This window comes from Numenius arquata, chromosome 8, assembly GCF_964106895.1.
Source record: "Numenius arquata chromosome 8, bNumArq3.hap1.1, whole genome shotgun sequence".
NCBI lineage: Eukaryota > Metazoa > Chordata > Aves > Charadriiformes > Scolopacidae > Numenius > Numenius arquata.
The window spans coordinates 14,345,098-14,366,950 of NC_133583.1; the positions used below are offsets into that span (position 1 = coordinate 14,345,098).

The 21,853-nt window shown below is 38.5% G+C and overlaps 1 protein-coding gene across 3 annotated transcripts in view; it reads left to right on the plus strand.

The window, feature by feature from the left end:
• The window catches only part of ARHGEF3 (Rho guanine nucleotide exchange factor 3), a 122,132-nt gene that overhangs the window by 78,189 nt on the left and 22,090 nt on the right, over positions 1 to 21,853 (plus strand). The window contains exon 1 of one of the 3 annotated variants that reach the window (XM_074151446.1): positions 11,284 to 11,611. The exons of 1 other annotated variant lie outside the window; for it this stretch is intronic. In XM_074151446.1, coding sequence (XP_074007547.1) covers positions 11,516 to 11,611 — 96 coding nt within the window. In that variant the 5' untranslated portion in view covers positions 11,284 to 11,515. Of the gene's footprint in view, positions 1 to 11,283; positions 11,612 to 21,853 lie in introns of those variants that run through there. One more of the 3 variants, XM_074151447.1, reaches the window with a different exon arrangement.

Consider the following 21,853-nt stretch of genomic DNA (forward strand, 5'->3'; position numbering starts at 1 on the left):
GAATGGAGTAGTGAACTCAAGGAAAGCTTACAGAACACACCGAGAGCACCTGTACCAGACATTGTGCTTGAAGTACAACATAAGGATTAACATTTTTCCGTCTACTTTATTGCAGTATGTTCGCATGCCAGCACTCTGTTTGCTTTTGCTTTTTCTCCTAATTGTTTTGTACTTCGATTATACTTTTCTATTTATTATTTAATTATCATATCTGGAATAAGCTAAGTATACAGGCACTGGAATGTATCATGCTTCTAATCGATCATTATTACTGCAAATCAAAATGAATGCCCTGTATCTTCCAGCCTGGAAGAACATGGGTTTTGCCCCTCTTGCACCTTTTATTTCCCTTTTTCTCTTTCAACTTCTATATGCGACAGATTTTTTTTTTCCTTCAGCCTACGTTAGCAGTTCTGGGCAGTTGCAAGTTTGGTTTTGGTTTCTTTGACTTTTTCTCCCTCACAGTGATTTTTATTTTTTTTAATTCACTTTTTTCCTAAGAGGAATTTAGGACATTGCTAAATCAGTAAGATGGTTTCATTGATACCTTCTTCTGGTATCAGTATCTCTAAATTAGTTTAAGTTGCTGATACTCAAATCACATGCAATTATACCAGTGCAGTGCTTGTTGATATGGATGAACTATAACATGCTCGGAGTTCTGGCAAAACTTCCTCTGATTTCAGTTTGGCCAGGGTTTCTCTTTCATGTGTTACCCCCTCTCTTTAGGTCTAAAAGATGTAACAAAACCAAAATAAAAGGGTTTTTTCTTTGGTTTGAGCATAAAAAGACTTTGTTCATACTGTCCTTCAAGGTAACAAAAATCAGAAAGCAGTTCTTAGTTGAAGCGCTTGCAAGCCATTACACCTATAACAAATCTAGTTGCAGAGAAGTATGTGATCTTGTTCTCTTCTGTAGTAGCCCAGAACTTACACACAAACTGACATTTTGAGACTTGAAGAGTGAAATAAGATTTTTTGGGGGGAGAATTTTTTTTAATTCAAGATCACCTGCATCTCTACTTAAATTGCTGCTTTTGTGCAAGATCGAAGATTCAGTTAAGTAAAAGCAATGTCTGGGAATTCCACAGTGTGCGGTATTGTGTATAGTTTGCTAGTGGGATATTCATAGTATTCGTTGCTGTGTTCTTCAATGGCATCAGACTCACCTCAGTAGTAGGTCCTTTTATATGCCCTATGTCTTATTTTGTGTATTATTTACACATCATTATTCGTTTCTGGTCTTTTCTATTTGCTAAATTTCTCCTTCAAGATCTTACTAAGTTGTGTTCTGATTATTGCAACAACCTTTTTTTTTTTTTTCCTGACTTTAACAAAACCAGTTTTGCCTTCCATGTCTGTAGCCAAATGTTATTACAAAAGCCATTTTCTTGGGTGATCGCTTTGATCATGCCGTGCTGCTCTTTGCATTGCTCTAACGACTTCTATTTTGCATCAAACAGAAACTACAAAGGCTTTTGAAAGGATAGATAAATTATTTATCCCAATCCCACAAATCATTCTGCCATTGAAGTGGTTCACTCCTGTTTCTGTCTGGTCTAGAATAACAGCCTTCATCCTTAACTTCATTTTTTTTTGTATTATTTTTATTTTTAATATGTGTGCTTTTTGTCATGTACAGCCCCGTGTTTTCAGAAGAACTCTCCCCAAAAGTTACATGATGGTCAGAATAAACCTGACAGCTGTTAATCGTCTTGGGCACTGAAACCAATGCCTGGTATTAAAAGCATATGGCCTCTATTTTTTTTATTTATTTGGGGGGGGGGGAGGGAGCTGTATTTTCTGTTTAACATGCATCATTAGAACAAAATAATTTTATGGCTATGAGTTCGTGTTTAAGTCTCCTCACATTGTTCTAAATTCTCTTATGTTAACACTTCACTAGGATCTTAAGAGGACAGTATGCTCGTGTTTTTGCAGGGATTTGAAGATACAGTATTTGACATTCATGTAATTTAAGACCAAACCCAATTATATAATAAAATTAGAATGTTTGCAAAAACATGAATATATCATCTTACTTTTTTTTTCAGTCAGTTTTGTTTTGAAGATTAATAGAAGCAAAAATTCTGTTCTGGTGCAACTTTGAGTTGTTTCTTAGCTTTTAAAATAATAACCATTATTTTATCTGTGGTGGTTTTAAGACTTTAAATTTCATTTTCAGTTGTTGACTGTCTCAGAAAGCAAAGATCACAGAATCACAGTGATTCTCTACTATTTGGGGAACAAAGTTAAGGGTGGTTGTTAGGGACCTGTCCAAAATTCATAGTTGTTGGGAGAAGGAACACTTATGGTGGATCACGGTTGCAGATTTGATAATGGAGATCACATAGAAACAGGACGTACTTGATCTTTTTGCCAGATAGCAGTTTGTTGCTAACAACTTGACCAGAGCGAAGGCAGTCTTCAGAAATCATAACATTCTTGAAATAAGAAAGAAGTGTTCAGGAAAACTGTTTCTTATTTATATTTGTACGTTTCAATTAAAACTTGTTATGGTAACTTCTGTGCCATAAGGGATTACTTCATTATATTTACACTTGGGAAGATAGTTATTTTGTAACTTGAAATAAAACTTTTTTGTAACCTGAAGTAAAACATAGGAATGGCTTCTGGATTCCCTGATTCAAAGGGTTATGAATAAACAAGTTCTGTCCTCCTGTGCGTTGTTGGTGTCTGTTTGAAGATGTCATGTCCCGTTTCAGCTGCCTATTAAAGATTAGTCACATTGTTGCTAATGACACATCATCTTTAAGGCCGTACATCTACAATACAGTTGGTACTGGGAGTAGGTTAGTTCTATCACTTCTTGACGCGTTGTCAGTTTTTGCAAGGACACATCTTTTTGAAATTATACCATGGTTTTCCTCCCCCTTCATAGGGAGAGGATGTGGGTAAGCGAAAGATGATTTATTTTTTTTGAGTTCATTTTTGTCTGATTTTTTTGTACAGTATGTCATAGCACGTGGGAATTGAACAACATTTCTAAAAAGATTAATGGACCACAATAGTGGAATATTGCAATTTGAATAACCACTGCAGTAATTTGGATTGTAAGGCATTGTGTGATCTGCAAAACCCTATTCACAGCCAAATGTGGAGGTTTTCTGCCTTGGGTTGTCAGTGAGTGTTGTAGTGTTAAAGGCAGCATCTCAGGTTCAAGATTGCTCTACTGTAGTTGAGATATTAGAATGTTCTTACTGGTTGTAAAGCACTTAATAGTTTCACTGTTTTGCTTGATTGTCATCAGTCTTTCCCATGGATGTCTTGTAATCTGTGTCAAAGAAATGTTAAGTTGCTTAGCTTTGGGTCTAGAAACACTGCTGGCACCTCCTTGGCTGTGATCTAGAAAAGGGTACATCATGTTCAGGAGAATATGAAATCAGTCTCGAGGTTTATGTGCTAAATATTTATTCAAGAAGCACAGATGTTCTCTTAATTTCAAGATATTCAAATTGGCAAAAATAGCTGACTAGAAGATGAGTAACAGTGCACAGTTGTTATGGAAATTAATAGGTGTGTCTGTTTTAAAAAATGAATAAATAAATAAAGCTTCTGATCCAAAAAACTGAAAAGCTGACAGTATTCTTTGGGTATGACTTCATGAAACAACTGAAGCTGAGCTAACAGTTTATAGCTATTAGGAGAACAAAAATTAGCCTTTTCCCTGTGCTGTCCTTATTCATACCTATGTGCTTCTCTGCCATTTACCTTCAGTGAGTTCTGGTGCTTTTCTCGTGGCGCAATAACCTATTGATCTCACAAACCAGCAGATGAAGAAACCTGGCAAAAGAAACTATTTTTGTGGTTTTGGACCTGCTGAGTTACCTGTGGGACAAGATGAGTGCTAGAGTTGGTGTAAGGTGGCAGGGAAGGACTACACAGAGCGAGGTTCAGTGCCAGTGCAAGAGCATGAAAAGAGGGAGGAGGAGGAGTAGTTTGGATAGAGGAGAAGGAAATGAGGTTTATACTTTTATGAGTGGCAAATTGTTAAATAACCTCAGCCATACTGTGAAATCTTTTGTTAGCACTTTGAGACTTTATTTGCATCTTGAGTACAGCACTTCCCAAAGTAAAAACTAATTCCAAAATCAATGAAAATAATAAAATATTAGTGAAGGGTAGAATGTGATTAACTGAGATAACTTCTCAGGGATGGGGAGAATCATACTAACAGATAAATGTAGTAAAACATGTTAAACTGAACACAGTGAAATGTATATCAAGTTTGAAAATCGTATAAGTAAGTAAATAAATGAATAGGAAAAGGAGACTCAAAAGGTCCAAGTCTTATTTTTTTGCTGCTGTTATTTCTGACCTGAAGAAGGACCTATGTACCTGAAAGCTCTTCTGCTGTTCATTTGGTTTGGGGTTTGGTTTTGTTTTTTCTGGGTTTTTTTGTTGTTTAGTTCGTTGTTTTTTTTGTTAGTCCCCACAGTTATATAATTTGGTCTAATAAACTGTATTAGCCCCAAACTTTGCTTTACATTTTGCAGATGGAGGGGATGGTTGGAAGAAAGAACTAAGTGGCATTTTGCCAGTATTACATGTCAGATCAGTTACAGAATGGGGAAAATTCCTGTTATTACTTAACAGAATAGAATTTTCTTTCGTATCTAAGCATATACACTATCTCTAAGCATACAGCAAAAAATTACAAAATATTGTCCTCTGAGGATAAATATTATGGAGTTACTCATGTAATATAAATAATAATAAAACTTAATCAAAACAAAAATTAGACCACTACTGTGATGTCTTGGTAAACACTTTGCATTACAGAGAATGATTTCTTGCAAAGAAACTTGTTACTTAATTCTCCAGTCAGCAGGAGTGCTCTGGAGAGACATTCCTGCTCCCACACTGCCTGTAGTATTTTAATTACATTTTACAAAATTTAATTACAAAACCAAAAGTATTTTAGTTACATTTAATCTTATTTAAACATCATACAAGTGGTTCCAGTAATTTCTGCCCTAGAATGCCTCTCTTTCAATGTAAAGTTTCAGGAAAGGATGGTGCATTTTGGGTCGTCATTTCATCATCTACAGAACTTGCTCGGCTGTTTAAAATCCACATTGATAAGTCAGCACAATCCTTCCCATCTCCTCCTTTCTGCTCTCCCCAGAGACGTAAATACTCAGACGAGCTCAAGAACTTCTTTGTTACAAGTGTAAGTCGTGAAGGGTCATTTTATCCAGCGGCGGCACACCCTGTGCCTTCCCTCGCAAGGGACCACCGAAGTTCGTAATTAGTTTGCACTGCTGGGTGTGGTAGAGGGGTGGGGAAGCGTGAATCCATCCTGATTCTTCTAGGCGGGCCATCGTTAGTCTGGAGCTACAGACCCATCACTGTAACAGTTTCATAAATGAATCTGAGGCAGCTTTAAAAATGGGTTGTTATTGTCTTCCTAAGGGAAGCTCATGAAGGGAGCGCTTCTGTCTCAGAGCAAATGCAATTGCTAGAGGACATCCTTCAACTGCACAGTACTTTCTGTAGTATTCGAAAGTTACATGAATATAGCAAAATGAAAACAAACAAACCAAAACAACTTGGCAGGTTGTTTCATCTGTTTGTCTCCCAGTGCATAATTGTTTCACAGGCTCTATTTATACTAAGAAACAATGTATGCACGTCTGTTTCTGAAAGCCTGCAGACAGCTTTACAAGCTGGATGTTTGTTTATACAATAAAACATTCATGATGATTTGTATGAGAATCATGTCTCTCCATCAGTTCAACAGGAATGTACTTTAATATAAAGATGGTATTTTGAAATAGCCATCACTCACAGTGGAAGACAATGGAGGCTCCTGCTATTTATTAACTGTACTGGGAAAAAACTTAGGGGAATAGTTGAGGGCATCTTGGCTGCAAATCCCAAAGCATGGCCTGTTGCACCAGTAAGAAGATGTAACATCCTCCTCCTCTTGTTACTCCATAAGCTGCAGAAATAAGGGTCATGTGAAAGGTAGTCTTCAAATGGGGAATCTAGACAGAACAGAAATTTGTGTTTCAGTTTAGTAATGTCAGTTGCTCCCCAGAGCTGTGTTTCTTTGTTCTGCAGCTATCTTTCCAGGATTAGACTACCTGGAAAAATTACTGCTGTGGTTTTCGAGAGAGCATTTTTAATGGCAATCACTTACTCTGTAATCATATTTTTATTGGAATTTCTCAGCACCAATGTATTTAATCAAGTGGTCTCTTCCTAATATTTATTACCTACTAAATTGTAACTCTTATTACCATACGTACAATCCGTATTTACAATGAGGAAATTGCAGTTTCTTGAGCAGCTGTGTAACTGCCCGATAAATACCCTTTATCTAGCAGTTTATATGCATTTTAGCTACTCACCTATCACTGTCAGTGTTTCTGCATTCTAGCTCCTGAGCAGATTCAAACTTATAATGTTAGGTTGAAGTGAGTGCTTTAAAAGTTTTCTTTTGGCTGTTTGCATGGGTTTTTGGTTTTGGTGTTTGGTTTTTGTTTGTTTGTTCTGTTTTTGTTTTTCTGAAAGGAAAGCTTCCTAATGATGCATAGGGTGGGTGCATATATGAGAGAACACTCCGTAAAGTTCAAGCTACTGAGATTTACTTTTTTTCCTTGAAATATGTATGCAATATGTCTACTTAATTTCAGGGTTTTGTGGTGGGTAAAATTTCCAGAAACATCATATGCCAAGTACTCTCCGCACACTTAGCAAAATTGTATGGGAGATTCTGGTCCTCTGCAACACACTTTATGTTAAATCTTTTACTCCATCCATAAACGTGGAGTAACTTAGCCAGACAACAGAGCTGCTCTACGCAGGATGACTCAAAGACTCAAGCCAAGGGCTGTTTTACATTGGGTGAGGGAAGAAAAGCAGAGGCAGGGAGACAGACATTCAGAGTCTTTAACTTCTTGGCATACCACTATTTTACCAAAAATTAATTGTATTTATCTGTTTTTACTCTTTTTAACAGCTTGACAAAACATATTTTTACTTTTAATAGGGAAAGCAGTCACATTAGCATATCTGGAGGAAGGTAATTGAGATCTGGGTGTAGACATCTCAAAATATTTCTGTTTAATCACAGATTTTACATTTCTGCCCAAAGGCAGTTAAAATATGTTGGCAAAGATCATGTTAAAAAAAAAATACACAAAACAACAAAAACACCAGCTCAAATCTTTAAACAATCTATTTGTGGGGTTTCTCTGTGAGGCAGAGTTCAGCTTTAATTGATGATTTTCTGTTCCACTGAACTCCTTTAAAGCCCATGACTTTGATGGTTGAAGATTCTTCACTCCATTGGGCTTTTCCTTATTTAAATGTTTAGATTAAATGTTTCAGTTCCTTTTGCTACTGCTTAGCATAATGGCTTCTTAACTAGTCTTTAAATGGAAACAGGTTTTTTCATTGTTGTTTTTTATTCTTTTGCCCATCATATTTTGGATCCCTTGAGAAATCTTTAATCAACTGTATTTTAATTTTACAATTACTCTGATCAAAGCTATATGAATCTCAAAGATTAGCATAAGATGAAAGGGAATTCTAGCCTCATAGGAAGATATTTTTAAGGTTCAAACCCTAAATATTTCAAAGGTCTTTGCCATGCAGACAGATGCTTTTGCAATAGTTACTTCAGTACTAATTTTGAATGTGTGAGGAAACTAACTAAAGGCATTGGAGTGAACAATCACAGAACAACTGGCAGTGAAGTTCAGTCCTGAACCAGGTCAGTGTTGGTAGGCACCTTTCTTGAGCAGGGCTTTCCAGAGTTGCCAAATAGTTTACTTACTTCTCCCTGACAGGTGAGTAACTGTCAGACTAAATTGTGCCTTTGGCCTAAGTAAATAAAAAAAAAAAAAAGCACAACCAAAACCAAAAAAACAACCAAACACAAAAAACCTGCTCCAGAAATGGCAAAACTGATGGATTGGTCTGCTGTGCAATCTAGTCACTAGCATTGTTTGTTCTTAAATATTAGTTTCTTTTTTGAAAGTAGCTTGCAATTCAGATCTGATTTTTATAGTGTTGGGTAGATTGTAGTCTAAGTATGATTTTTTTGAATGAGTGGACTCTCTGGATCTAGTCTTTCAGGATTCCTTAGTGGTATCACTGAAACCTTTATTTCTCCAACTCTGGAGTTCACTAGGGAGTCTTTCAGCCACAAGCTCATCTTTCAGAATGGACTCCAAATGTTGTATTTGATAGGTGATACAGAAGGGCCTCAATACGGTGACTAAACTGGCATAATTTTGATTATGAATGCACATAGCATTCTGCAGACAAATTCGGTTCTCTGGAAGAGAGAATTGTTTGAAATTGTATCATTGTGTTATTTCATCAGATAATATAATAAAGTTAGGTGCTATTCATCAATGAACTTTGGGTCCAAATTTCAGTTCTAAAACCATATTTGCACTCTTCTGGTGAAGTAAGTGAACGTCTGGAGAGTCTAATGAATCCTGTTTTAGGTGTTCATTGAAGTCTATCTTGTAGGTGCAAGATGCTCCAAAACTTATTGATCTAAAGGTCCTGCCTATTTTTAAGAATCGTATTCTTCTTAAGACAATTTTTTCTCTTGTTTCTCAAGAATGCTTAGTCAAGCTGAAGTGCACTGGCCTGATTAATGGAGAAATGACAAAATCCTTCTCTTGGCCTGTTTTTTTACGTGTATAAACCAAAGTTCATTATTTCAGTCTCCAAACTGGTGTGCTCTTGTCCTGTGCGAAGTGCTCTTTATGCTGTGAAGCATATTACAGGATTAGAATGCTTTGGGGAGAAGCCCTGAAGGCAATTTGTCTGACTGATTTAAGTGAAGCTGATTTTTAAACTGGTGTTAGCATACACATTCATAAACAAACATATGATACACAGATGGTATTTGAAATCAAGGCTTCTTGGGCTTAAATGGTTATGCAGCAGCTGCAGTGTCCTCAGGAGGTTCTTAGCCATTTTATACAACCTGTGTGTATTGGTCTTTTGATGTGCCTGGAATGTGAGAAGAAACTGTCCAACATTATCAGGTTGTTCTCAAAGGTACGGCCTCTGAGTGTCACACTGAAGACTTGCAAAAATGAACGCACATTCAGGCGTATGAAATAATTGTTCACAGCTTCAGAAATCCTCAGGTAAGACAGTGTTGTGGTTTAGCCCCAGCTGGCACCAAAGAACTCTGTGGCTGTTTGCTCACCCCCCAACCCCGGTGGGATCGGGGGAGAATCGGAAGAAAAAGGCAAAACTCACGGGTTGAGATAAAGGCAGTTTAACAGAATAGCAAAGGAAAGGGGAAAACAACAATAATGCTGATAAACACAATTAAATCAAATGCTATGTTCTTTTCATATTTTTTGAAATGTGGAAAAGAAGGGGGCTGCAGCAAAGATTAATCTAACCACCAAATCCCCAGCGGTGGTCAGCAGTAGATGCTTAGGGAAAAGTATAAACCAGAAATAGCCTGTCATGATGTTTCCCCAAAATACTGTCCCAGTAGCCAAGAACTTGTGTCTGAGAAGCTTTCTTAGCAGCAGTATCTTGTGACAAGTATTTCCACTGTATATAATACAAAAATTGAACATAATGGGAAGAATTAGCTCCTGTTTCATTGCTCTGAATCTGCCATAATCTGGTTTAATCTGATCCGCCCTTTTTTCTGCTCTAGTTGAATGCAGTGAAAAATCATTCCCTATTTGCTTTCTCTGTCACTCGTGGTTTGTAGATCTTTATCACACCGGCTCTGTTTTCTCTCTTTTCTTCTCTGAAATGTCCTGTCTGCTTAGCTGTTCTCTACGTGAAAGCTGTTCCATGCCTCTTGTCCACACCTGTGCTTTCAGTCAACCTTGTCCCACCCTATGATGATGGAGATGAGGGGAGTGGTACTGCACATCACACTCAAAATGTTTAAATGTCACGTTTTCTTCTAGAATAATCAAAACATCTGGAAGTACTGATAACTTTGTTCTAGCAATTTTCCAGGAATTGTGGTGTTGGGAAACTAGTGGTTTTTGTTTTTTTTTTTGTTTGTTTAATGAGCAGACTACTACAAATTAGAGAGGTCTGCGTAACAGCAGCAGGATAGCGTCTCTGCTCTACTGCGGTGGCTCCTGAAAAGGCCTAGGAGGGTAAGTGTGAGAGACACTGTATGTGTGGGATATTGATGAAGTCAGAGGAAAGCGTCCAAATGAGGACTATGCCTGCCATTTGACTGAGCTTATTCTAAAAACATCGTTATCTGATTAACAACCTTTAGGAAAGCAAATGCTTGTAAAGCAACATCCATCATACAGTCTGCCTTTAAAACCAGTTAATTCTTTCAGACTCCGTGTAAAGTTATTCTTGGTTGTGCTGCTTCCCTTTGGCTGAAAATATCCTTCCCTCCTCCCCCCCTCCAGTTTCCTACTCAGTTTCCTTTTCCTTGTCTCCCATATACTCTTTTTGTCGGATCAATCCCATGTTGCAGACAGGGCCCCTTACACTCTCTTTTCAGGAATTTTTCCCTGCCTTTGTCCTAAGGTAGGCATCAAACAGAATTTGCCTGGCTGCAGAGACACTCAGATGCCCTATGAGATACGTTAGGCTAAGGTGGTTTCCCACTTTCTCAGCCTGTTACAGTGAGGGGTGCGGGCAGGGGAGCTCTTGGACTAAACAATAGCAACAAAAGTGGAACTTTGAAAACACAAGAAACAAACTCCTGCTTGCCAGACAGGAAAAAGCAACAATATGGGTCAACAAAATTTAAAAAAAAAAAAAAAAACAAACAAAAAAACCAACCGAAAACAAAACAAAAAAAATCAGCCAAAAAGGAAAGGGAAAAAAAAAAAAAAAAGCAATGCTGTATGTTGAGGCAGCGTAAGAAGATGCGGCATTCCTTCTCTGATCAGCAGGAGCGTTGCACACAGAATGTAAATGCCACTGCCGTCCACAGGACTGCAGCCTGGATTTGGGACTGCTGTTAGTTGCCTGGAAGCCCCGCGCTTCTCTCAGATACTCGGCTGTCTGAAAGCCCAACAATAATTGCATCGCGGTTACCCTGCGAGAAGCGAACGGGAACGCCGGGTTAGATTTGCCGTTTATCACGGATGTTGTTAGTGCTGCCTGGTCAATAACGGAGTTATTAAGCCCCAGCCGAGGGGCAGGATGCCTGGGTGGGTGCCTGGGCCGCTGCCGCGCAGAGCCGGGGCGGGCCCGGGGGCGGGCCGGGGCGGGCCCGGGGGCGGGCCGGGGCGGGCCCGGGGGCGGGCCGGGGCGGGCCCGGGGGCGGGCCGGGGCGGGCCCGGCGGGGCAGCGCAGCGCATCGCTGCGGGCCGCCGGCCTGAGGCTCGGCGCCGGTGCCTTTCCTGCCTCATTCGGTCGCAGGAGCTCTGGCGGGCCATGCCCTCCGCAGCCTGAGGCAGGACGTCTCGGTTACAGAAGTGCCGGGGAGGGGAGGCTCCGCTTTGTCTTCACGTTTCGTAGGCGGACCAGGGTCAGCTGTGACCCCCGAAACGGCTCCTCCTGCAGCCACGATGGTGGCCAAGGATTATCCTTTTTACCTTTCCGTCAAGAGGGCAAATTGTGCCTTGGAAGTGCAGACAGCGACCAGCCTGGCTAAAGAAACGGAGGTACTTAATCTACTGGTGATATTGCTGCAACTTTATTTTTCTTTATAGTGTGATTTGTATTGCCTTGGGGAAGAATAATGTGCTTTAAAAATAGGCTGATATGTATAGATACCTGGTTTGTTTAGGCATCCTTTCCTGCTATCTCTAGATGTTGAACTTTCCTTTGGAATAAGGCAAGAAACAAAGAATCTAGATTTTTGTCATTTGTCATTTTAGAGAATTAAAATTAATCTTTTAAGTAGCTAACTGAGAAATGCCTGGTTTAGACATGTAGTTTAAAGTCACTTCTATTCCAGCGCTAACCATTACTTACAAATTGTTAAACTTGTTATATGGTTTGTTGAGTGAAGGGAAGGTAGAAAATGGTGTCTTAAAGCATTATCTGTCTTTTCCTTGTCAGTAATAAACCAAGAAATTAATATGATAATGCTAACTGAAAACTCTGCCCTATCAGCAGGTTGACTACTTTGTTTATTTAAAAAGTTAAAATCCTTTTAGGTGACATAAGAAACCTTACTCATTCACCCAAATTCAACATACTCACTTGCAAAATTCTCATAAACAGTGAAACTTTTCAGGAACAATGTTTATGAAAGACATAAATATCTAATACTTTAGGTTAACGTTGCTTTGTGTACTTGTTTGAAAAGAAAACAGTGACCTTAAAGATTCTGTCTAGCTCCACCGGAGGAAGGATACAATTTCTCTCTAGAAGTTTTTATAACTTAAATATATAGCTTCTTCATTAGTCTTGTTTGCTGAGTAACTTGAAGACAACTTACTAAATTGGGTGCATTTAATACTACATCAAAGATTAATTATCTCCAGCAGTTGAATAGGTCTAAAGTAAAAGTAACATAAGCCAAGTTACCATTTAATCATGATACTTAAGCTAAGAACTAATAAGAAGGTGCTGCACTCTTGCTTTTCAGCATACTTTTACATAAAGGGATATATTTATTTCAGTTAACAAAGGTAGAATTTTTTTCAACTGTGTGTTTTTGAAAACTAACACCCTGAGAGTGTGTGTGTGTACATATGCATCTATGCTAAACACAAATTGTTAAGTACCAAATGGTTCTCTTAAGGGTACTTATTTTACTAACTATAATATTAAAGAAATATGTTTTTAACCTTTACTGCATGAAGGGGTTTTTGTGAATGAATAGAATTGTCAAATCTGAAGGGTCGGAGTATTCCCCTCTTACAGTTAGGAAGAGTAGCTTGATTATAGTCAAATTTCAAAGAAAAAGTCTCAATGAAAGCTTAGAGCATAAGGAATTATCTAATAACAGATGTGATCAATCAAAATTACAATGTGCAAACAGTTGTTTTGTATTTATAGTCTTTCAGTTTGTGTTTTATACAAATAAAATGCAACCTGTGCTTTCAGGCTGTTTTCTGAGGGTATGATGGACTTTCAGCATTCTGCAAAATAAGCTTTTAAACACTCTCCTGATTGTTTTAGGAGGGTATGGAAAGACCACCTGCCACTCCAAAAAATTGCTTAAGGAAACAGAAATAAAAACTGCTCTTTGAGAAAGGCATTATAAGGATAGATGTATGCAGCCTGTTTCTTTGGAGTCTGTCAGTATTGGCTGGGGGGAAAATCCACGTTTCTTCTCGAGCTCAAATGTTAGTCTGTTCTTCTACCCTTTAGTATTTACGAGTCTAAAAAAAGCTATTGGGCGCCTTCTACCACAATTTTGTGTTACTGCAGCAGAATGCTAACTTGTGTGGGGGTTATGAATTTGCGTCTTTGAAAACCTGCATTTCATTTTAATTATTAACATGTGAAGTTAGTTGATTTATTTAATAACGTGACTTGTGCATAAATGTTGATACGTGTGGAACAGAACAGATTCTCTGCGATATAGATGTTGTGTTGTGGCTTTAAATCAGATTATAAAATATTTCCTCTGACTTTATTAAACAATAATCTTCTGGTGTTTGTTTTGAACAAATACAAAATATATTCTGGAAGTTCAAATACAAAAGTACTTGGATGGGATGAAATACAGCAAAAAATTTGAGCGTACGCCAAACTGTTAAAATTTCCCTAAATTTCCATCTGGGCCTCTGGGCCACAAGCTGAAGATTATGGGCAATGGATTAGTTCTTCCTTATTCTTGGACTTCATGTGGGCCTGCAGAGCAGCAGTGGAAAACCAGGAATGTTTTTGAGGAACAAGTCAGTGGTGCAAAACAGAAAGGAGGATTTCTACTTAACAGTTCTTTCTTTAAGCCACACTGGCTTCCTTGGCGTAAACTCCATAGAAGTAGCACCATCACAAAATAATGACAAATAAAATGTCCGAAATGTATGTGAATGGTAAAAATCTGGATTCTGAGAAAAGGCTAGTGTACCTCTTAGTCGAAGTACAATTATCATTATTCTTTCTAAATGCAGTTTAAGGGCAACAAAACACTTCAATGTCTTAGGAATGAGTTGATATAGGACATACTATAGGGCTTTTACATACATACCCCACATAAAATAATGTAGTACAATTCTAGCTGTAAACAGTACGGAGGTGTTAGGCTGTTTCCAGTTTTTTCATAATACAAAAATAGAGATAGTAAAACTTGAATTTTCCTTGCTTGAAGGTATAAAAAGCCCCATTTTTTCCCAATGATACATATATACACACCATTTGCTATTTTTCACTGGTTAAAGCAACTCCCTTATCACCTCCTCTAAAAGAAACAAAGTGAAGCAGAGCCAGTGGATGGGCAGCAGATACGAAAGAGCTCACACAGTCACAGAATGAGGTTTGAAGGTCTGAAGTCATGGGAAGACATAAATTCCTCAGAGTAAGGATGTTCTGTTCTGCTACAGGAACTAATACAGTGCCTGGGCTGAGGCTCCAAAAACTACAACGGTGGCATAGAATTCCTTTGTGGCTCCAGTTTGTTGTGTGTCTGCTTACATCTCTTACGCTGCAAAAATCTGAGACCTAAGAATCAGGCCTGTTTGCAATCTCTCTTTTGTTGTCTCCTGATCTCCTCGCTGTTTTGATGTGCGGGACCACGTTTAATTTGGCGTGGGTAGTGCAGGAAAGCTAACCTGAAGGGTAATCCACAGGCCTCTGGGCCATGGCACATCATTAACTTGAGAACCAGGCATGGAGCCAGTGGGAGAAGGGCCAAAAGACTGAGATAAACTGAAAGTCATGAATTTTCTTTGATCTTCATAAATGTATGTATTTCATTTTTAATGAAATATTAGCAAGCTGCAGTTTTGATATATTTCAGGTAAGTTCATGTGCAGTGTAACTGCAGTGAGCTAAACGTGGAAACACATCAAACCCCCACACTTGGAATTGCTGATCTCTTCTGCTTAATGGCAATTTGAAACAAACAGCTTGCCTTTATTTTTCCATTCAGCAACTCGCTGTATGATGTCTGCTTGATAATTGGCAGTCCAGCTTCACATCTAGTTTGCTCCAGAATGGAAAAGGTCGGTCTTAGGTAGTCTGTAGAAGCAGCTTCTAATGAGAGGAAATGCAGAATTTAATCAACTCTACATCAGTTGTCTGGGGTTTTTGGAGTTTCTGTTACTTGTGCTAATTCACCTCAGTGTGAGGTTTTTCTGTTAATTGGCCTTCATTTCCTAACTGCTGGTAGAGGTAGTGATTTCTGGATATTGCAGACAAATGATCAGTCAAGATAGCTGGATGCAACTTGTCCTTATGCTGCTGACACTTGAGAGGTTCTGTCTTGCATATGGCAAATTAAATCTGAGGTCTTAAGAGTGGGGATTAATGAGAGCAGCCTATTTGCAGCAAGGAACCAATCTTTGATCAACACATGATGCGACAGCGTGTTGTAAACTTCAGCTGATTTTCTTCAACTGAGAATACTTCTCTATATGGCTTTTCATTGTACCCTGACTATCGTTTCAGGTCCTCTTCTTTCTAACACTGTAATTAAAACAAAATATCTCTGGATTTTCCTTAATTTGCTTGCTGGTTTTGTGGAGACTGGCAGAGAATGAATAACAAACCTCCTGCTGCTCCCATCAGAGAGTGCAGGTGGTAGATAGAACCTTGTGGATTTGAAGGAAAGTTGTATCATTGATACACACAATTTACTGGCTGATTAAGTTCCCTTTATGTATCAATTTACTTAAATTGCGTAATAAATTCTGCTTGCAGTTTTGCTAATGGGATGCTTCTCCCAGGTTTTAGGATGGATTTGCGTGGATGTTACCTTTGTTGCCTTTGTGCAACACTGACCTATACTTAGGACTGCTTTAGAGTCACCTTGTTTCTCTTGACCATCAACCTCAGCTCTGGAAGACTGAATGTTCTAGAATTTCCCAAGTAGAATATTTCTAAGATACTGTAAAGCAAAGGCAAATTATCTGCTGTTTCAAGTATTACAAAAATACAGTTAATATTTTAGTTTATAATAGTTTATTAGCACCAATAACAATTGAAAGGGTTCTAGTTTTAGATTTGCTTCTCTCTGACGATGCAAAAAGCCTGAGATGCCAGCTTAATTTATTTTTAAAATGTTTGCTGTGTTAAGAGACTCTGTTGTAACATAGGTTGCTTTTTCTATTTTAACCTTTATTATGTGGTGTTTTAGTTTGGGGTTTTTTGTTGTTGGTTTTTTGTTGGTTTTTTTTTTATCCTGCTGAAGGTTAAATACTGATAACATCCTGTGGAACAGAGCTTGAATATGGGTCTTTTTTTATATTAAGCTCCAAGTTTTGTGCACATTTATTAGAACTGTTTAATCTTAGGCCAGTTTAACTAGTAGCAGACTAATAAAAATAATAATGTTGGGCTTGCTGCCATGACAAATGTTGACTTACCCTTATAAAGTTGACTAAAAACTAATAACCTTTAAAGTGTAGGAGTATGGAAATTTAGCGAGTTACATGAAGTATGAAACAGAGTGGTTCTGTTTTAGTTTGCTGGCACTGCTTGTGAATTATGTTTGAAACAAAGGTTACTATACTGTTTCAATTTATAGTGTCTTCCATTTATTACACTCTTAATTCTTTTGGAACTGATTTTAAGTTAAAACATTTTGCACTAATGAATGCTCCCATAGCACAGAATGAATACTTTGGATATCTATTTGTCTTGGTTCACAAATAGAAAGTATATCAAAAGAGGGAAAAATAATAACCACCATATTTTTTTATAAAATGTCAAGAAAGTTAGCAGCCCTAAATCCAGAATTACTGCAGTAAATAATTATCTCAGAACTTGTTGAACTCCAGTGAGGATGTTTTTAACAAGCATTGACAATTTCAGTGGTTTCAGATGTGAATTGAGAGAAGGTTAGTTTGCCTTTGAAGGTGAACAGGGTAAATTCTAATATTCTGAAATGCCCATTTCCTGTATCAGTTTTCACATAGCACTTATTTTCTGGGTTACCTTAAAAAAATATCTGTAAGTTCCTTTTGTTGAGTTTGTTTTTAAATACAGTCAGAAAAAATGTGGCCGCAGTGGTGCTGCACGTGGGCTGAAGACACAAATGTAATGACCCCTCAGGGAAATATTTTCCCTTGTTTGTCAGATTCAGCACCGGTTCTCCGACACGGAGACTGTTGTTGAACTTGCTGATAAGAGATGGGAGAGTCGGCTGGAAAAACAATCATACCAGCAGTGAACCTACGTTTGCTTTTACTGTTCACTGGGAGGAAATCAGTGGCTAAGCTGGTCAGGAGCAGAGGGTGAAACAATTTTGAGGTGAGGTACTGAGGCAAATGAAGACCTTTTATATGGCACCTTGACTAGTACTCTGTGCTCTTAAGCATGTGTTATCCAGGTCATTGGTTTTGCTGTTCTGCGGGCAATAGAAAGGGAACCTGGCCTAGTTCTTTTTGTTTCCTTTCCTGCTGTTTGTTAGAAAACGAAAACCAATCTTTTGCTAGAGTAGTTTATCCATCAAAGTGTGATAATTAAGCTGTGGGTGGCCTTGCTGAATGACAATGTATAGAAAACTAATCGATATTAAACGAATTTAACTCTCTCTGACACTCTGCTTTACACTTTGGGAAAATTCCATTCTTTACATATATTAGTAAAAGAATTATTTTATTTTGTGGATGAAGAGCATGAGGAGTGTTGGCTTCTTCCTGTAAATAGCCTTCTAGAAGCTTTTCATATCTGTGTAATGTGTTGGATCCAATATATCCAATTATTAGGTTCCAGTTTCACTAATGAAGAAATAAAAATAAGATCAATTTAGCTGTCTGTACATTGCAGCTAATGTAGGTCCCTAATTCTTCAAAGGATCTTCTGCTTTAATTCTGTGGCTGTTGAATGTTTAGCTTGTCCCAGGAGTGGGCACTGTATGCTAAGATTCAGGCTTTTAAATCACAATTTGTATGTATTAGAACCAAAAATAATGATACAAATTTGCATCATTATTTTGCCCAGGTGTTGCGGTTTTGAAATGGCCATGTCACAGTTTTATAGAGCAACACCTCATTCAGTTATGCAAGGCAAAAAGACTTAAATTTTACTGAAGAGGTAGTTGGCAGAAGTTACTCAGAAGAGGATGGCTTCTGGTAGCACTACAGCTGAAGTTGCTTGCTGTACGCATTTCTCAGCTGTCCAACAGCAGAAGACTAACTTTTGGAGAGTTATACATTAAAAGCTAGAGCTTTCCTTTCTTAATCAGCAGTCTAAACCATTAGGTTAGAGTTTAATATGTAGAAGATACTAGAAATACTGTTGTACATATATATAGGATCTACAGAATAAATTACAATGAAGAAACAATCTAGAGCACTATGTCCTTCATGCCAAATTAGAATGGTGAGGCATGGCATCTTTGAAACTTACCTGACAAGTTACCTCTTGTTACCTTTTACCTCTAAAATCAGTGGTAATCAGTGATTATGCCATTGTGATTACTCTTTCTTCCTATGAACTCCCCCCCTCAAAAAAATGATAAAAATACACTGTCTCAGAAGGACACAGTATTTGTTTGAAATGTCCACAGTGTGGTTCCCGGAACCATCCAGATTTTGGACACAGATTTACTTGTTTTATCAGTTTGTTCACAGTTTCAAGAGTTCTCTTTGAGGCTGCATATATACACAGTATTTCCTGCTTTAATTTTTTGGTCTCTCAATTTAACTGTTACCAAAGTCATCTTGAGTTCAAATATACAGCTCCCTCCAAAAGCCATCTGCTCTTTGTTCTAGCCTAGTCAGGTATTAATTTGACTTCACTTGACTGTTCAGCCTTTGAAGTTCCTGCACTCATGTTTCCCTCAGCTTTATTTAGCCTTATATCAAATTTAAAGCCTGTCAGATTAACATTACTTGTTCACATATACCAGCTCTACATTTTGGAAACTCTGCCAAACTGTACTCTGGATCTTTTGTTTTCTAACTTACTTCACGTATTGTTTCCTCAAGTCTTCGTGACTCTGAAAATGCAGTCTAACATTTTGTTTTATTTCAAAACTCTGAAATTATTTTTTTTAATACCAATAATAACAACTTTAAAAGGTCAGGCAAAACGTTCTAACTCTTTAATTTTTTGTGTCATAATTTGGCCCGGTTCCCAGGCCGGACAGGTGATGGTTGTTGCAAGTGGATCCTGCCACTAAATCCCATCTCTCAATCCCGTCTGCTTCTAAGTTCCTGAACTAGGAGGGGGGAGCAGGAGGAGCGATGACTTTGGGTAGCCCTGAGTCACCAGGGCACACTCAGAGGTACAGACCTGATGGAATCAGGTCTGGAATCAGACCTGGAATCTGATGTTCATTCTGCCTGAACAATCTGTCCTTACCAGAGCCTCTTCATGCTGGACAGACACTGGAACCGCACAGTTCTGCATTCCCATGTGCTTAGATTTTATGATTGCAGGACCCCTGGTTAACTGGAAAACCAGAGATTTTTCAGAGACAAATTGGTGAATAATGGACAAATGTACTGGGAATTCCTAACTGTAAGTGGTTTATTCTTAAAAAAAAAAATTAAGAAAAAAAAAGGAAGAGGCTTGGGAAACAGCATCTGGAGTGCAGCTCCCTGATCTTACTGGACTAATGTGCAAGTGCAGATTCTGGTTGGTATCTCTGGGTAAAGCAGAACAGTTCACACACTCTCCTCATTCCATTTGATCTGTTGGTTCTGAAGAACAGAGCCCTTGGTGAGAAAAACAACCATCTGTTTAAAACTTTTTTTTTTTTTTTTTAATGCACTTGGCTGTGGAATTTTTTCCCCGTCCAGTTCATTGGCCTCAATAGTTTGTTCAGCTTCTCTGTGGTGCTGGTGTAGGGAGGCAACACAGCTTGAGAATGAGGGTATTGATGAAAGGGGAGGTAGAGGCAGAATGGATGTAGACCATGCAACAGAAATACTGTGATCAAAAGTTTCAGTATTGCTATCTTACGGTTTCAGAATTGCGCCAGTAGTGCTACATTTTCATTGCATAGTCAAAGCCTTATCTGTACAAACTTTATTATTCCACAATGGAGGGGGTGACTCAGTGCTGATTGTGGTTGTTGTTAGATCTCTCTGAGGGAGAGATGACACTTGGAACATTAAGGTTTGAGTTTTCACTTCCAGCTGGCTATCTTAACCTAACAGACTGTTTCTAATGCAGTGTGGAAATCACATTAGAAGTATTCAGAAAGCTTTCACCATAATTAAGAACTTGTGATTAACAGGATTTACTTTCAGTCCTAATTGGTAAAGATGTAAAGTCTTAGACTTCTGAAATTATTGTTTCATTATCTCAAATACTTCTATTGGAGAGAATCCTGTAATAATGCTCATCTCTTTTAATAAGATCAAATTCCTAATTTGAACTATATATTTTAGCTGGTTTGAGTTCTCATCAGATTTTTCAGTGTGAGATCAGAATATGATACGCTACATGAGAAAGACAGAATGAGATGCTGAGACAGAAGGAGTAGGACCTCTGCAGGCATACCTTCGCAACCCATTATCTACCTTTCCTTTCACTGCTGGGAGAAGTGCTGACCTCTGGTGGCTTACAAGAAGCAGGTGTGGAAGAGCCTAATGTTTTTTGATGGCTGAAACTCTACTGTGTTCCCTCGGGAACTGTAGGTATCCTTAGCTAGGAGACAGCACAGGTTTTGAAGAGCCTTTGGGCTGTCTGGCATGAAGAAAGAGAAATCATATTTATTTTTTTCACTTCCTCTCAATTTCCCGGGGAAAGAAGGCATCAGGCTGATTTTCTTTAAGGTTATTTGATGCTGTGCATCAATTTTCACAGCTGCCTGAAGTTTATGTGCCCCACATGGCAGAGCAAATTAGGTCTGGGTCTGAGTGCTTAGCCTGCAGGCTTTGAGTAGTAATTAATAAACTTCAGCTGCAGTGACACACACAGTATTTGGAAGTATTCAAATAAGAATAGACTGACTTGCTGTTCCTTACTTAGTTTTAAATACTACTCGGGAAGTTTTTTGCAATGCACTCAAATGAAATGCTGCAGAGATACAGTGAAATACAGATTTACTACTTTTGTGATTTCACTTGCTGTCAGTAGACTCCTCAGAAAATTATCCAAGGAATTCCAGACTTAGTTTTGTTCTAAGTTAAGACTGGAAGACTGTGTAAAATTGTGAATAGATCACAGCGTGTGTGGAAAAGGTCTGTATGAGTATCGGGGGCATTTAACTTTCAAGCAAGGTATGGCTATGATGTTGTATGGATCAAATTTGGGCTTTTTTGCATGAGTTTTGTCTTTTGACTGTAGAACATACAAATAGCACCAAAGTTGTAAGATAATAGAAAGGGTACAGCAGTAAAGAATCACAGAATGGTATGGGTTGGAAGGGACCTTTGGAGATCATCCAGTCCAACCTCCCTGCCAAAGCAGGGTCACCCAGAGCAGGTTGCACAGGAATGCATGCAGGCGGGTTTTGAATATCTCCAGAGAAGGAGATTCCACAGTCTCTCTGGGCAGCCTGTTACAGTGCTCTCTCACCCTCAAAGTAACGATGTTTTTCCTCATGTTCAGACACAAGGAAATTCCTTGTGGAGATTCCTGTGTTCCAGTTTGTGCCCATTGCCTCTTGTCCTGTCACTGGGTACTACTAAAAGGAGTCTTGTCCAATCCTCTTGACGCCCATCCTTTAGATATTGATAAGATCCCTTCTTAGTCTTCTCTTCTCCAGGCTAAACAGACCCAGGTCTCTCAGCCTTTCCTCATAAGAGAGATGCTCCAGTCCCTTGATCGTCTTCGTAGCCCTCCACTGGACTCTCTCCAGTAGTTCCCTGACCTTCTTGAACCAGGGT